The following is a 16,658-nucleotide window of genomic DNA, read 5'->3' on the forward strand; positions in this document are numbered from 1 at the left end:
AAGTCACATGGTTTCTCTGGGCCTCCTTCAGATGAGGAGGTTGGACTGGGCTCCTAAGGCCCCCTCTACTATCACAAATATACTAGGAGTCAGTGAGGTGAAAAGGGCTTGGTGGCATAGTCCACAATCCAGGAAAAACAGTCCTCTCGTATTTTTCTTCTAACAATTTTAATGAACACACTGTCTTCCTGCAGGTGAACACACAAGTACACTTCACTTTCTCCAGCAAGCTGAGGTCAAAACAAATCTGTAATTATATCACTCACTTAAACAATGCAAAAAGAGCCAGACAGCACTGGAGGCTTTAAAGATACAACCAGATTAGCCTCAGACACACACCGAAGCCTCCCTCTCTCTCTCTCCCCTCATCTTGAATTTACAACAAAAAGAAAGAATGAACGAGCATTTCAAAGTAAGGAAAATCACGAACATTTTATCAATCTGCGAGGACTTGGCCTATGAAAATATGAAATACTTGCTGCATCAGGGCAACACTGCTGGTGGTATCTGTTTTACTGCAATACTTCCCAGATGAGGTCACAGGAGGCCAAAATACAAAACACCTTCATTATTTACATGATTACATAGCAGCATTCAGAAGTTATCTAGCGAAAAGCCATTCAGCCACTGAATTATCTTTCCTTGGTAAATATTAAATAGGGAATTTTTTACCCCAATAAAACTCTTAACAGTGAATTGAGTAAAAGAGGTATGTAAAAGTATGTCAAGTCACAAACAGGCCAAATTATTCTGGGTCAATACAACTGTGTATCAAATATTCACTCAAAAAAGAAAGGTGGGGGGTTGGAGGGGGTTACAACTTTCCTTTCTCTTATCTAAACAAGGTGAAACACTCTAATCAGAAAATAAACCACACTGACCCCTGTACGTACAGTACTAGCAATAGGCTCATTCTTTTCACCATAATGGGAAGGAATTTTCAAGAACAACTGGCTGGGTTTTCTAAGCCTCTCTGACCTTCAAATACCACAGGATGCTCTTCCTGTGGCCCACATGAGCATCCACAGAATGATTTAAGGTGGTGTTGGTTTAATTAATTATACTCTATAAACAAAGCTGAAAGAAGGTCTTGGTGTAAAGTCACAGCTTTTCCTTTTAAATATATATATATACAATTAAATGAAGAATTAAAAGTTTTTGTGTGTATTTTTCTCCTTTGGATCTTGATGTTTTTATCTTTCCTTTAACAGTAGAAGCAACATAGTTTTAAATTTCTATCCAATCATGTTTGACTGAGAACTGTTAAAAAAAAAAAGTTCCAGAAGAAGAGAAAGCAACATTTTTGTGGCTCCTGTGTCATCGGCCTTAGCAAGCTTATTACCTGATCAGTGGGGATCTTTGTTTCCACGGACACTGCTTCCCGAAGTCTGGCGACAGTCCCAGACAGAGGCACGGCCACGCCAACCCGCATGCAGTGAGAGCATTTCCCCTGATACACTACGGTGACATAGAGAGGCCTGTGCAGATCAAAGTCAGATCTTCTCATTAGTCGCTTACTTCAACTAAAATGAACGAGCAAAACAACTTTGACATAAAATCAACAACACTAAAGCAAACCCACACCTTCAGCTGGACCTATGCAGAACTATCCAGCGATAATCAATAACTCGAGAGAACTGGCTCACAATGGTGGAGGAGATGGACGTGTGCCCACGGACTCCTGTGAGAGCACCAAAGAATGCTTTGGAAAGGGCAGTATTTATAAAACAACCATACAGCGTACCAATACTTGGTCCTGTGCTTTGCGGTTTCTTTAAAACAGCCTAACTCCTAGAAATTTTGAGGAACAGTTCAAATAAAACAGCTAATTTAAAAGTGTAACGCAAGGTCTCTAGAGGCTCTAGGAGGCACTCGACAACCTTCTCCAGCTCCCATCCTATAGGTGGACGACCAGCTGAACAGAGTACAACCAGACCAACCAAAAAGACTTGCCTGTCCCGTGTACCTGTCGACCCTACTGGCTCAGACTGGCATTTATAAATTTCTGCAAGGCCTTAATAATGCCTGTATTCAATTTATCACTAATGCTATTACTTGTCTAAATACATAAGAAGCCCCAATAGAGGCGGCTACGGAAGAAAAGGAACATATAGGAACACAGTTTTAATTTGATTAACTCTGTTCTTACCTTGTGTGGGGTAGAGGAATTGGCAAAGAAATGCAGAGGAAAGGATCAAAAGTGTTGCTCTGCTTCTGACAATGAGGACACGTCAAAGAAGATCTTCAAAAATAAGAATGTAAGACACTCCCATTAAGATCACCTCGAACTATATAAGCAGACAACATAAGGGAAATTTAATTTGCTCATACCTGTATTGGGCTTGAAAAAGTTCTTGTACAAAAGTGCTACAGACAGGAAAAGATGGTCCCTCAGGCATCATATCAGTCTCTGATGGTGGCTAAAAAAAAAAGTAAAGTACAACTTCACAGACTAGAAGCGCCAGGTCTTGACTGATGATGTCACAAATGTCCCAGACCTCCTTTACCAGATCTGCATCAGATCCAGATGTTTCAGGGAAAGGCATCTGCTCAAGGAACCAGAACACAGCTGCCAGGACGTGGGTCACATGGACTCATGGCCTCACAAGGCTCTCCCAGACACAGCACTTGTCCGTCTCGCCACACCATCCAGGCCCTTGGGCAGTCCTTCCCCCGAGCGCTGCAATCCTCCTCCGGCGCTCAACAGGCTCCCTCCAACCTCATCCAGGGAATAATCTCAACCATTCAAAAGTACCAATTCCTGCCTAAAGGGAATTTGCTCTCTAGCACCTATTAGCTCTGCTGCCTACTTAGGCCTAATCATTCTACTCACATTTTACCTAAGCTTTTCATCCCCCTCCCTGCCACCACAGTTAGTTACTGAGCATCAGGTACCACGTGCAGAGAGCGCTGCAAAAGGCATAAGGATACAAAGAGAGGTAAGACACAGCGCCTGATCTTGGGTGCGTCTCTGTCTGGAGGGAGAGGCAGCCACAAGCGCACAGTCATACGACAGTACAGAATGTTCAGGGACAAAGGACCTTGAATCAGAATAATCTGACAGCTCACCAAAACTAGAAATTTAAAATTTGAGGTACAGAATAGAATTATCAAAAGTTTTTTAAAGCTATGAGAGGAGAACAACACTTTCACTTTATTTCCATTACATAAATCATTTTGTCTGTCATATTAAGACTACATTAAAAAAAAAACTGATAATGAATCACTGATTTTCAGTAAGAAGATTCTAAGGGTTCAGTTCCGACACTCAAATCTAATCCTAACAGCAGAGACATCCATACATTTCCTCTTTGATTGTGTGGAGATCACATTCCAGTGATCTACAGACTATGTCTCACTGGAATAGAAGGCAAATTTTTGCTTTAAAGACAGTTTAAAGACAGTTTACTGAGTTTAATGTCAGTCTAAAGATATACAGGCACATGTGTCCCCTCTCGTGAATGTAAGCTCCTTGGAGACAGTGACTCTCGTTCCTGACAACTGCCAGCAGCGGTGGTGGTGGCGGCGGCGCAGGGGGAGACAACCTCTAAGTATCCACGAAACTCAGTCAATTTCACAGTATTAACTAAATACAAACTGCTACAACTACTCAGAAGAGGTTTGGAAGAATTTGCACTCACTCCTTCCTCCATTCAGCTCAGCACTCCCTGACTGCCCCGGGGGCGTGCCCTTACCTTCAGAGGAGGCTGGCCACTCTGCTTCACAGCGTGATTGAGGTCTTCGTGAACTCGGTCCAAAAGCCACAGCAGAAACTCCTGGGCATCGTGCTGGGAATTTCCCCGATACTGCAGTGCATTCTTTGACACAATACTCTACACGGGTAGATAAATCAGAATGAATAGTGAGTTTCTGGCTTTAAAGATAAAGCATCCATAATCCCAAAGAGGAATGCAAGATCTCAAGGGTGTTAGTGAGTACTTCCTGTAAAGACAGTAAATATGAAACCAGACACTCATAAAAGCCCCACCTGTGCACCAAAAACTTTTAAATGCACCAACCCAACAATCCTACTTTTAGGAACATGGATCTAAAGGAAACCATCAAAACAGCATGCTAAGACTTTTAATAGAAAAAAAATTCACTTCTAATCCACTAACAGAAAAAAAAAACATGGTTAAAACCTGAACATCTTAAATATAAGAACTGTTACAAATACCAAATCATTGTTAACTTGCAACTAATATGTTATATGCCAATTATAACTTCAATTTTTTAAAAAGTAGAAGAAAAAATGAGAATTGGTAAAAGTATTACAGTGTTGGATGATAAGCCAAAGTATAAAGTAAGTCCACATAAGGTAAATGACTGAGTAAATAAGTAGGAAGAGACAAATCTCCCTTAAAGAAGAATTCTAAATAATGTGTCAAGAATCTCTCCTCCAGGAGCTGGACCTTAACCCCCACAACCCCAACCCTACCACCTTGAATATGGACCATGACAGTGACTTGCTTCCAAAGATTCTAGTCTTTGCAAAGAGGAGTAGCCAGTGAAAGGCTGCAGGTAAAGCAGTGAAGTAAAATTAAGATCACGGGCTCTGAAGCATATAGCCTGAATTCAATCTCTGTCCTGCCGCTCACTATTGGTGAGGCCGGGCCTACTTTGCTCCAAAGTAAAAAGGATAATAAATGTTTAGTGTGATGGTTAAGTGTGAATACATGCAAAACATTTCACAAATAAGTGACATATAGTAAGCACTCAAATGTGAGCTATCAGTAATGGATTTGAAAGCAGGGAGAAAGAAGGGGAGACAACTGCACAAAGGAAGCACAGTCAGAAGACAAATGAAGCGACGAGACGAGAATACGGGTCTAAGCTAAGTTTGTGAGGGCAAATTAGAGAGAGATTTCAAAACTGGGGCAGCAGAATTGATAAGACTTGTGACCTAATGAGGGTTTCCCAGGTGGTGCAAGTGGTAAAGAACCCGCCTGCCAATGCAGGAGACACAGGAGTCGTGGGCTTTGATCCCTGGGTCAGGAAGATCCCCTGGAGGACAGCACAGCAACCCACTCCAGTATTCTTGCCTGGAGAATCCCATGGAGAGAGGAGCCTGGACAGCTACAGTCCGTAGGGTCACAAAGAGTTGGACACGACTGAAGTGACTTGGCACACACAAGCACGTGACCTAACGAATGTGCAAAATGAGGAAGGAGGCATTAGAGTCATTCACGTGTCTTTATCTGGATGATGGGCCACTGCTGGTTCCCTTCATCATGACAAGATTAAAAAAAAAAAAAAGGAATAAGTCTGGAAAAGAGAGTGATGTGTTTAGTGTATATGTGTGTATGTGTATAGTGGATTAGAATCCACTATATCTGAAGTTATCTGGAACCTCCAAATGGACATACCTGGTAAGCAACTGAAAAAAACAGGTCTTGCACTCAATGAAAGAGTCTGTGCTCAGGACAAGGATTTCAGGGTGAAGGGATGAGTGGTCCTTGAAATCATGAATATGACTGACACTGTCCAGACAAGATCATGAGAGATCCATCCGCCAGAGGACAGAATCCAGAGGACTGCTCTATTTAGGAGGTCCTTAAAGATGACCAAGAAAAGGCCATCAAAGATGTGGCAAGAAAATCAAGATAATGAAGTCCCAAGAGTCAAGAGCAGACAGCTAAGGAGAGAGTGATCAACAGTGTTAAAAGTTGAAGAATGACAAAGTAAGTCAAAGAACACCTGTCCATTGTATTTTCTAATTAAGATAATGATAACAGATGAAAAGGGATAAATCTTTAATTAGGAAGAAGAACCATCACAAACTGATGATCAAATTCAACGTGAGTAACAAAAAGATGATTTATAAAATTCGAATTTAAGGAGGAAAAAATTTAAAGGGACACAAATGAAGAGAAGATGGAGGTGTCATGGGCAAAGCTCACTGACTGAATAAAGTGAACAAGGAAGAGGAAGGACCCTGGTAACAAACAAGAATTGGTGTGACCTGAAGGATACCATGCGGACACCACCTCAGAAGCAGGTATAAAAAAGGGGGAGTGGGTGTGGGTAAAGACATCACTGCACTACAGAACTCACCCAGAGGTCTGACACCACCCAGTCACCGAATCTAATTCTTTCTTTCTCAGTCTTCATTTTCCTCAATCCCCCCGTAGCATTTCATATACTTCACATCTTACTCCATTTTGAAATGGTTTGGCTTGTGGCCATAATTATTTTCTCATTTAGCAGAATCAAAACTAGAGTCATTGTGATGGACAGTGGAAGAATGTGATCCACAGAAGAAAGAGACCTCCTAGCAAAGAAACATGAATCAGTTAAAGAAGAAAGAAAGAAAAGGAATCAGCAGCAGCAGCAGGTAAGCCTGCAGCTGGCTCAGGCAGGAAGAGAAACCCACGAGTGATGGCACTATACTGGGTGATACGCAGAGGAAACCCGGACGACACCAGGTTCTTCGCTTCTGACTTCAGTGGATAAAGAAACTGGGAACAGAGGAAGAGACGGGGGGCTGCGGCACTTTGAACAAGTTAAGTCTGAGGGACTCACAGGATCCCCAGTGAGGAGAGGTCTGGTGCTCAGGGAAAAGATCTGAGCTGGTAAGTTCAATCAGAGCACGTACACTTATCCCGTGAAAGTGTCAGTCACTCAGTCGTGTCCGACTCTTTGCAACCCCATGGACTGTAGCCCTCCAGGCTCCTCTGGCCATGGGATTCTCCAGGCAAGAATACTGGAGTGGGTTGTTATTCCCTTCTCCAGGGGGATCTTCCCGACTCAGGGATCGAACCTGGGTCTCCCATGTTGCAGGCATGTTCTTTACCATCTGAGCCACAGGGAAGACATCCTATCCTATGAGCATGGAAGAAATAACCCAGGGAACATTTAATGAGAAAAGGTGGGCAGCTGGGACCAAATATTATAGAACAGACAAGTCCCAGAAAAGAAGCCCAAGAAGATGATCAGAGGGAGCAGCCAGAAGAGAGTGGCACCACACAAGCTGAGGGAGAAGAAACCCTAAAGGAGATGGAAACGACTCAAACCACCGAAGGAAAGCCAAGTACGACAAACACAGAGGGGGACACTTCGGAACAGCAAATTGAGAGACTGATTCCTGCTCCATTTCAGTGACACAGATCAGAGAGGGTCAAGGAGAAGAAAAGGTAAGGCATCCGAACAGTATCAAGAATACCACTCTTCGTATCCAAGAAGCTTCATTATAAAAGGAAGGAAGAAAGCTGCTCTAGTTCTCCAGAGGGGGCACTAACGGGATGGAGGGACTTAAGTGCTGAGGGAAGAAGCTAACAGAAAGGACATACTTGAAGCAAGGATTCTCCAGGAAGGGGAGAAGGAAGGACTCAGAAAAGAGGCAGAGGAATTGCCTTAAACAGGAGTGGGGAGAGACAGCAGAGGAGGCAAGGATAGTTACGGATTCAGAGACGTTATAGACAGGGCGGCACGGAACGTTGTTTTTGTTTTGTGGAGGAAGCAGAGGCCAACTGCCAAGAGGAACTTTTAGGTTCAGCAGGGATAAAGACAAGCCTCCTGGCATATAGATGAGGCACACAAAATGCTGGCAGCATAACCAGCTTCTGCTCAAGACCCTCTCCTTTATTTACTTCCAAAGTAGAGGAGGGGTAGTTCCCAGCATATGCGTCCTAAGAGACAAATTAGCGGAAATAAAACGCTTCTCTATGTGTCAAAACAGATATTTTATGCACAGTGTCCATCAAATTCAGGGTGGGGACAACATTCAATTCTTTATCAAGATTGCATGAAACTTGATTTACGCTTCCTGCCATTATCACTTCGACTCATCCAGCACTTCTCCAATCACTGCGTAAAAGGTGCCGTGCTGAAGCTGCTCAGCAAGATTCTTGTTGGGCACGACTCGACAAGCAACAGCCCTCTCTAACTACAGCCAAAACTGCTCTAGGGCCAAGCCCATCCTAAATCACTGCATCTCAAATTAAAGGGGATTTTACAGGAAACCTCACTGAACAAACACAACATAAAGGCTCCTTTCCCCCTTCACAGTGGTGACTTCTTCCCACTGCAGAGACCCAAGGGACTGCTGGGACCATTTCACTTCTTCCCCAGACAAACCAAAACACAGAATAATCTAGTAACCATCCTTTGACGTGTGTTACAGAAGAAGAAACACAATAGGGGTCAAGGAGCCTGGGCTCCAGCACGGCTCTGCCCCACACCGCTGGCTATCTTGGGGAACTCACTGAAGCTGACTGCTGGTCACACAATGAAGCAGTTGAGCTGCACCAGCAGAGAGACCCTGGCATCTCACATCTTCACCCAAACTCTGCCCCTAGAATACCAGCAAGTGATTTGGTTTTTCTTTGGGGCCTCATCTGACACTGTTTTGGTTTGTCTTTTATCATTTTTTTTCCTAATTAAGTCTTAGTTTATTTGATGTCATAAAATTAATCCTTCCCTAGTTTTGCAGGTTTTTTAAAAGTTGATTATCACTAGAATATGTCATCTGTAAATATTTCTACCATCTGAGAAATCACATAAATTTGCCACTTCTATGACAGAGTATGAACCTTCTTAAAATTAACCTTACACATCTGTGTCTACTTTGCAGAATCTGGGTATGAGGCTGATTTGTAAAAACATTAAACTGGAAACTGCTGCTTTAAATATTTATGTACCACTATAAATAAATCTAACCATCACTCCTATTTTTCATTCTAGAAGATCCCTAACATCTAGTTACTAAACAATGAGTAAAAGTCAAAACACATTTTTAGGGCCTTCAAACCTCTTAAAAATTTTCTTCACCCTTCAAATAAAACCTTAAGGTCTAGAACTACAGAGAATGTTTTTTCTCCCTTAAAGGGGGGGAAAAATGAGTTGGAAGCATGGCCCAGAAAAGAAAAAGAATGAAGTCTATCCAATTGGAGTTAAAAAAAAAAAAAATTAGACATGAGGTTCTTTCATTCCATATAGCCGTAGGACTGAAGCAGCAGAATCCTGGGCTCCAGGGAAAAGACAGTAACTGGTTTAAGACATCCTTTAACTGACTCCAAAAAGATGACAAAGCAATGGCTATTAGTGACTTCCTTCCATGGGGAATGGATGTGGCAATATCTGACATGAACGATTAGGAGTTGGCTTACTCTTTTGGAGAAAAGGTAGTTTGCCAAAACTCATCAAACCAAATCACCACTCACATTCCTTGGTTCTATGCCAGAAGGAACATAGAATTTACTTTCAGTGATTCTGGAAAAGAACAGAAAAACTTGGGAGGACAATATATTTACATTTTAAGAGAAAGATCTAAAACTGAAACTTGGTTTCTGGGCTGTGCTGGAAAGAACAGAACGATAAGCACTTGTCCTGAGAAAAGTTTCAGCTCTTATATCTGACCTTCTGGACACTTAAGCTGATGAAAAACAAACTAAAAACATAGGGGATGCAATTGGTACAAATTGATGAAAACCGTAAAAGCAGATACGACCCATTAAAAAAACAGTGTTCCATGCCAGGGTATAGGACACAGCCACACTCAACAGGGCTCTCTGTGACCTTCATCCAGCCCTTCCTCCTTGTGTCTTCACCTTTGGTGGGGAGGTCTATTCACATAACAGCGCAAACGAGGCAGAGAGGCCCTCAGGACTAAGCCAGCCGGGGCAACTACCACCCTTGAAAGAGACTGGACGGCCTCCATGGTCCCTACACCTGGAATGCCCTCCACTCCCACCCCCACAAGGTCTCTCTCTGCTCCCTCTCCTTCCTCAGAAAGATGGAGCTGGGACCCTGTGGAGAAGAGGAGGAAGGAGGCGACGGGAAAGGAGTTTCCTTCTAGGATGGAAAGACAACTCGGGGAGAATTGTAGAGACCACCACATACCACTTGTTCACGTGCTCACGTTTGGCCATAAGGAAGAGTGAGTTATTCTGGTACAGAGCTCCTTGATCCTTCCAGACTGACAGCCAAACAAAGCGTAGCTCAAGCACAGGTGTACCCTATGTCCAAGTTCTCAAGTTCCAAATTTAGAAACGAAAACAGATTTGGACAGCAAGGGATACTTATAGTTACCAGTTTTCAGTATTAAATTAATATATACCAGAACAACTTGGTGGCAGGGACTCACTGATGAAATAAAAATTAGGAAAGGGTTTATTATTCTTTTATAAAAGAAAAAGTTGTAATAGAAGGACTGAGAAATGGCTAGTGCATTTCAAGAAATTATAGCTAAGGCTGGAAGTATGGTCGAGAGCATTAGAGCCAGAATAAAAGAAATAGACCACAAGTGGTTCAGCTAGATGAACAATGAGCAAGATTTTTCAACAGATCATAAAGCTGTATCAATAGAAAACACAGCAGCAAGAGAACACCTTCAAGTATTTAAACACTGGTTGAATATTTCTGGTAGAAATGCAGTAGAAACAGAAAGACTGGATTCTGAATACCTGGGTTTAAGCCCAACTTTTACTTAATGTGTAGTTTTTCTGAGCCTTGACTATCTTTTCTGCAAAACGGGGATGATAATACTTTTTTAAATTTACCATTGTGAGGCTTCCATGAAATCACAAAAGCACTTTAAACTCTAAATACCTATCATCATGTAAGTTTTAAAAGTCAAGAAAAAAGCAAAGAATTAGCCTATGGTATAGTATAATCCCGGAAAATGCCAAAGAAAAAGAGAAGGAAATACCTAAGGCACTGGCTCTTGACCCATGGCGGTACAATAGAATCACCTGGGAAAATTTATTTAACAAATAAAAACCGTAAGTGGCAGCAGCCATAGGATAATGGTGGGGCCTGTTCATCAACAGTTTTGTTTTTCAAATGTGATTTAACAATTCTATTTCTAATGTGAAGCCAAGACTGAGAAAGAGCATGCCATGCTAAAAAAAACACTAAATTTTCAGTCCCAAAAGCATTAAAAACTTACGGGAGGCTCTTCTGTCCTAACTGCATTATATCAATTACTGCATTTTATTCAAAACACCGGGATACATAATCTCATATCTGTCTCTACCACTAGACTGCTCGGGGATGTCTTATTCAATATTATTTCCTAGAAACCTAGCAAATACAGTATGTGACACAAAGAATAATAACAAGTTAATACTAGAGAGCCTTTAATGTATCAGGCTTTGTACTAATTGTTTTATAGGTGTTATTTCCTATAAAAATTAATCCCCAGAAATTCCCTAGGCTGTTAAGTACAATATTAACATCATTATTTACAGACAAAAAACCTTGGGCTCAGTAAAGTAACTTGTCCAATGTTATCACTATTCTCCAGCCTCATATGATTAAAGTGCAAGTCGCTCAGTCCTGTCCAACTCTTTGCAACCCCGTGGACTACACAGTCCATGGAATTCTCCAGGCCAGAGTACTGGAGTGGGTAACCTTTCCCTTCTCCAGGGGATCTTCCCAACCCAGGGACTAAACCCAGGTCTCCCACATTGCAAGTGGATTCTTTACTAGCTGAGCCACCAGGGAAGCCCACATATGATTAAAATGGCCTTGAAACATTTTTGCCCATAATTATTTTTTCCAATGAATGGTTTCTTCCCTTATACAACTCAGGATCATGTAGGGTTTACGGTTCTTCATTCTGAGCGCCAGTCTCAATGCAGACAAAACATGTGCTGGAGACTGACCTACAGTTGCACCAAGCCTGAGGCTTCTGGGAGCTTCTTTGCTTTTAAATAAATCTGTATTAATCAGTGTCTGTTTTGTTCTAATTAGCATTTTTTTCCTATGACTGAAATATGGCCCAGAAACAAAAATGCAGTCTATCTAATTGAAATGTTATTATTTAAGGAGTAAGGAGGAATTCGGACTATGTCAGCAGATCAGCTTGCAGCATGTGAAGAAATATGCCCTGCATGAGAATCCCCGGTTGCTACAGAAAGCAAACCAGAGAGTCGACCATCTGCCCTGGGAGAGCTGCATCTGTCTGTCAATAGCAAATATAAAGGGAAGCGTTCACCTTATAACGCTCAGGCTGGTCTGCTGATGGAGATGATTCTGATGTCGTCATTCCATCCGTCCTAGGACCCTCTAACTGGCCAAGCCGAGCCAACTCCAAAGTCAACTTGGGTCACCAAAATGTGTTTATGCATCCGATCAACTAACTCAAGAAACTCAAGTGTCTTGTTTTTAGTCTCCTCGACATTTTCCTACACAATCTAAGATTCTTCCCAACTATAGTAAAATAGAACTTTTTAAAAAACTTAACAAAAAAAGAAGAAGAAGAAGGAAGAGGGAGAATTTTAGCTAACTATCAACACAATCAAAAAAGGAAACACCCAAGCCCTGATGTGACTAAAAGGTCATCATATGGGAAATGCAATAATCTTCAACAGCTAAAATTCAAAACAGGGACTTCCCTAGTGGTAGAGTGGAGGCGAATCCATCTGCCAGTGAAGAGGACACAGGTCTGACCTCTGGTCTGGGAAGATTCCGTACGCTATGGGCAACTAAACCGGGCAAGCCACAACTACTGAGCCCCTGTGCCGACAGCTATGGAAGCTCACGGGCCCTGAGTCCATGCTCCACAGTAAGAGAAGCCACAGCTGAGAAGCCTGCACACTGCAACTAGAGAGGGGCGCCCGCTCAGAACCAGAGAAAGCCCTCTCGCAGCAACAGAGACCCAGCACAACCAAAATAAATCAATGCACTCAAAACAGAAACTGGAAAAGCCATCTAAATATCCAAGAAGTTACTATATATTTCTCCTGCAGAACATTACAAACGTTTCAAAGTTTTAGAAAATACAAAAATGTAAATATATAATAAAATTAAGTAGAAAGAAGATACAAAACTACATATGAGTTTGATTTCAAACTCTGAAAAAACATTTTTTAAAGACCTTTTAGCTTTTTATCCTTGTAAATATAAAGGAGCAAGTTTGGAATGATTTTTCCTTTACATATTTCACCGCTTTCCACATTTTCTAAATGAATTTGTTGATAACGATAACCAAGTGGTACACAGGGTGATCTTAGTACACCCTAGTATTTTGGCCAAGGAACCAACTCTCATTCACAGAAAGGGCTGGCAAGAAAAAAAAAAAAAACACACCAACAACAAAACAAACACAGACCTTACATCTAGCTGAGGTTTTGGCCCCAAATCCCTGACAGTCAGGCTGCACTATGCTAAGAATTTTTTTCTCGGCTAGACAGATCTTGGGAGTTTTAAATTAAAGTTTCCTGCCTGATTAATCATAAACCCAAAACCAAAATCAACCTTTGGATCTTACCAGTGGGGGTAAAAGCAACCAGGACCAAGGAAAAATGAGGGAAAGAGAAAGGAAAAAAAAGAATTTATGCCTCCAGCCACCCACCAGGGGCCTTTTTAGGCCTCCCGGCTTGCGGGGTGGGAGGTGAAAGCTCAGCTCTAAGAAGAGAAAAAAAGAGCAGCAGCCGCAGCTTCCTGATGAAGTGGTGGGAAGACAAGGAGGCAACAGGGGCTTGGCTTACGAACTCAGCACATGGCCCTGCTCACCTTCACAGAGGCCAGTGATGTTCTCAACCGAGTGTCACTCCCCTTTGGGGTGGAAGTAAAGAGACCTATGGGTTTCCCTAGTGGCTCAGTGGTGAGGAATCCACCTGTCAATGCAGGAGACAGGGGTTCGATCCCTGATCCAGGAAGATCCCCTGGAGAAGGAACTGGCAACCCACTCTAGTATTCTTGCCTGGAAATCCCCATGAACAGAGAAGTATTCTTGAACACTCCAGTATTCTTGCCTGGTATGCCATATGGTTCATGGGGTCACGAGCATCGGATATGACTTAGTGACTGAACAACAACAACAACGAGACCTACACGTAATTGGAGGTGGAATAGTGTGGGAAAGACAAGAGTGGGGGAGGCACGCGGCCCTGAACTACTCCAAGGCCAAATAAACTTCCTCCATAATCAGTGTGTGTGTTCACTAGCAAAGTATACGTCCTCTTGGTTTTGAATATGTTGGTATTTGATGATAATCAGATCTCAAATGTTTTTCACCAAACAGACAATTTTATAAAGGGATTCAAACTATTCTGGAAATAATCTTGCTTTGAATCAATATTCTGATTGCATTTTGATAACTAAAACATCAATTACTAGTAATCAAGAGATGTTATTCATAAGCAGAGACCCAGTAAATTTCACTATGAATTACACATTCATATTGCCATAAACCTAGAGCACTCCAAATAAATTTTAACTGGCTAAAGAGGCTTTCAAGTCACGGACCTGCCATATCACTCTCCTCCACGCCCAGCACTGTGCACGCCTGACAGCTAAACCAGGCTGACTAGGAAGCCACACACGGCTGTAGCCTCCAGATCTGGCCAGCCTCCGCGGGTTCCTTCAACCTCACTTCGGGAAGCAGGCAGCACACAACCACCACAGGGGCAGCCTCCAGCTTATTCGGGCTCTGTGCTTTCCCGGGGAAAGTGCTAGAACCTTTCCAGTCTAGACCTGGTCTGACATGCCCCAATTTCAGCCAATGCTAGTCAGTACAGGGAGGCGTCCCCGCCTGCCAATGCAGGAGATGCCAGAGACAAGGGTTGATTCCTGGGTCAAGAAGATTCCCCTGGAGGAGGGCATGGCAACCCACTTCAGTATGCTTTCCTGGAGAATCCCACAGACAGAGGAGCCTGGCAGGCTACATTGGATGGGGTCGCAGAGAGTCAGACATGACTGAAGGGACTCAGCACACATGCACGCACGCACAGTCGGTACAGGACTCGTTCATCTACCTGTAGAACAGGAAAGCTAACTCAAAGAGTATGTGAAGACACAGAGCAAACAAAAGAAGTCTGTGAAATTCAAACCGGGTAATTCCCTAAATTCTCTCAGTGTCACTCTCATATAGGCGTCCTCCCACTTTAAAGAACATGAAGCTGTGTGACCTTCACTATCAATGAAGAAATGCAAATTAAAACAATACAATGCTCTTTCCCACTTATCAACTTCAGGATTTCTTTCCTGCAAAAGTGGGGTATGACAGACATTCTTACACTGCTAATGGCACAACCCTTCCAAAAATGAAGGAACAACATGATTTAAGAACCTTCAAAATAGATAATCCCTGACAGGAATTTCACTTCTAAATATCCTGAAAAAAAAGTAAAAACAAAAATTTATGTTAAAAATACGTTTGCTGCAACCAGAAACAATCCAAAAATAGGTACTAGAACCTTCATCTAAAGAGTTGTTTAAAAAAAATGACTCACATAATACAATATGAAGACAATCACACAGTGCAAAATTATAGTTTGATCTCAATTACGTTAAAACACATAAAAAAGGGGGGAAAAAGTTACATGCTAAACAACTTTTATACATTTTCAATTTTCCTTTTTCAACTGTTACATATTTTCCAAGTTTTCTACAATATTTTAGATATTACGCTTACCAGAAGAGAGGTTACTCATAATGAATTCTGGCGAAAGAAACCAGACACAAAAGACTCCCTACTGCAAATAAAAGCCACATGAGATACCACTTCACACCCACTAAGATAGCTATACTAGAAGACAGACAATAACAAATATTGACGAGGATGTAGAGAAGTTGGAACCCTTACACAAGGGATGGTGGGAATGTAAAATGGTGCAGATGCTGTGGAAACAGTTGGGTAGGTGCTCAAAAAGTTAAACTTGGAGTTGCCATATGACCCTGAAATTTTATTCCCAGGTGTACATCCAAGAGAAATGAAAACATATTTCCACACAAAAATTTGTAGTTAAGTATTTGTGTGTGTGTGCACTCAGTCGCTCAGTTTTGTCCAACTCTCTGTAACCCCATGGACTGTAGCCCACCAGGCTCCTCTGTCCATGGGCTTTTCCAGGCAAGAATACTGCAGTACGTTGCCATTTCTTACTTCAGGGGATCTTCCTGACCCAGGGGTCGAACTCGAGTCTCTTGTGTCTCCTGCACTGGCAGGTGGATTCTTTACCACAGCCTCATTACTCATTAATAGTCAAAGAGAAGAGACAATCTAAATGTCAATCAACAAGTGTCATAAACAGAACATAGTGTATTCATATAATGGAGTATTTTTCAGCCATCATAGGGAATGAAGTTACGATTCATGGTACAACATAACTTTGAAAAGCATCAGGTTAGGTGAGAGAAGTCAAATATAAGGGCCATGTGTTGAATGATTCCATTTCTATGAAATGTTCAGAATAGGAAAACCAGATTAGTGAACATTTAGCACTGGGAGGTTGGGGGCAACGAACAATGACTGCTAATCGATATGGGGTTTCTTTGGGGATAATAAAAATCTCCTAAAATTGAGATGCTAGATGCACAACTCAGTGAATATATTCAAAATCACTGAATTCTATCTACACTTTATGGGCAAGTACACAGTATATAAATTATATCTCAGTAAAGTGTCTTTAATAAAAACATATTTTTATTTCACTTATAGTAAAATTCAAAATCAGGCAAAACTAATCAATGATGTTAGAAGCCAGGAAAGTGGTTACCTTTGGGGAGGAGGGAGGGGATAGGTTTTGGGAGGGGCCAAAAAAGGGAGCTTCTGGACAGCTAGTGACAACCCATTTCTTGATCTGGTTGATAATATCACTTTCAGTTCAGTCAGTTCAGTCGGGTCCAACTCTTTGTGACCCCATGGACCACAGCACGCCAGGCTTCCCTGTCCATCACCAACTTCCAGAACTTGCTCAAACTCATGTCCATCC

At 42.1% G+C, this 16,658-nt stretch overlaps 1 protein-coding gene across 2 annotated transcripts in view; it reads right to left on the reverse strand.

Annotated features, from left to right (window-relative positions):
- USP31 (ubiquitin specific peptidase 31) overlaps window positions 1-16,658 on the reverse strand; it is an 83,477-nt gene that overhangs the window by 39,609 nt on the left and 27,210 nt on the right. For both annotated transcript variants that reach the window (XM_061401410.1, XM_061401412.1), the window contains exons 2-5: window positions 3,696-3,833; window positions 2,332-2,420; window positions 2,150-2,242; window positions 1,343-1,478 (exon numbers count right to left, since the gene is read on the reverse strand). In XM_061401410.1, coding sequence (XP_061257394.1) covers window positions 1,343-1,478; window positions 2,150-2,242; window positions 2,332-2,420; window positions 3,696-3,833 — 456 coding nt within the window. The remainder of the gene's footprint in view (window positions 1-1,342; window positions 1,479-2,149; window positions 2,243-2,331; window positions 2,421-3,695; window positions 3,834-16,658) is intronic.

The sequence above is a fragment of the Bos javanicus genome, chromosome 25, assembly GCF_032452875.1.
Source record: "Bos javanicus breed banteng chromosome 25, ARS-OSU_banteng_1.0, whole genome shotgun sequence".
NCBI lineage: Eukaryota > Metazoa > Chordata > Mammalia > Artiodactyla > Bovidae > Bos > Bos javanicus.